General features: G+C 65.5%; 1 protein-coding gene across 1 annotated transcript in view; it reads left to right on the top strand.

The window, feature by feature from the left end:
• Positions 1–10: 10 nt before the first annotated feature.
• Positions 11–626, top strand: part of PRKAG1 (protein kinase AMP-activated non-catalytic subunit gamma 1) — a 3,223-nt gene continuing 2,607 nt past the window's right edge. The window contains exons 1-3 of the mRNA XM_006035191.3: positions 11–171; positions 363–444; positions 528–586. Of these exons, the coding sequence (XP_006035253.1) occupies positions 100–171; positions 363–444; positions 528–586 (213 nt within the window). The 5' untranslated portion in view covers positions 11–99. The remainder of the gene's footprint in view (positions 172–362; positions 445–527; positions 587–626) is intronic.

The following is a 626-nucleotide window of genomic DNA, read 5'->3' as shown; positions in this document are numbered from 1 at the left end:
GGGGGGTTAGAGACAAGAAGTGCCGGTCGCCGCAGCCTCCCGACGGCCCCTTCTCCCCCCCCAGATGCAGAGTCCAACAACGGGGTGTACGCCTGCTTCATGAAGTCCCATCGCTGCTACGACCTCATCCCCACCAGCTCCAAGCTCGTTGTCTTCGACACCTCCTTGCAGGTAGGCGACGGCCTCTACCCGCAGCTCCCCCCCCACGGGGGGCCGGGTGCTGGGCTGGGCCCCAGGGCACGAGCTGTACATGCCTGCCCACTTCCCGGGCTGCAGGTGCCTGGGGCTGGGCACATTGAGGGTTCCCCAGGGCTGCCGGGGCCCCCCCCGGCCCTGACATTCGCTCGCACATCCGGCTGCAGGTGAAGAAGGCCTTCTTCGCGCTGGTCACCAATGGCGTGAGGGCTGCCCCGCTCTGGGACAGTAAGAAGCAGAGTTTTGTGGGTAAGCCGAGGCATGGGAGGGAGGGAGGATCCCTGGGACACGGAGCACAAGGCAGAGCCCCCTCACTCCCTCTTCTCCTCCAGGGATGCTGACCATCACCGACTTCATCAACATCCTCCATCGCTACTACAAGTCACCCATGGTAATGACGGGTGCTGGAGGGAGCTGGGGCTGCCCGGGGC

This window comes from Alligator sinensis, unplaced genomic scaffold, assembly GCF_000455745.1.
Source record: "Alligator sinensis unplaced genomic scaffold, ASM45574v1 scaffold1065_1, whole genome shotgun sequence".
NCBI classification, from domain to species: domain Eukaryota; kingdom Metazoa; phylum Chordata; order Crocodylia; family Alligatoridae; genus Alligator; species Alligator sinensis.
The sequence above is the reverse complement of the archived record's forward strand: the minus strand, read 5'-3'. Positions and strand labels throughout refer to the sequence as shown.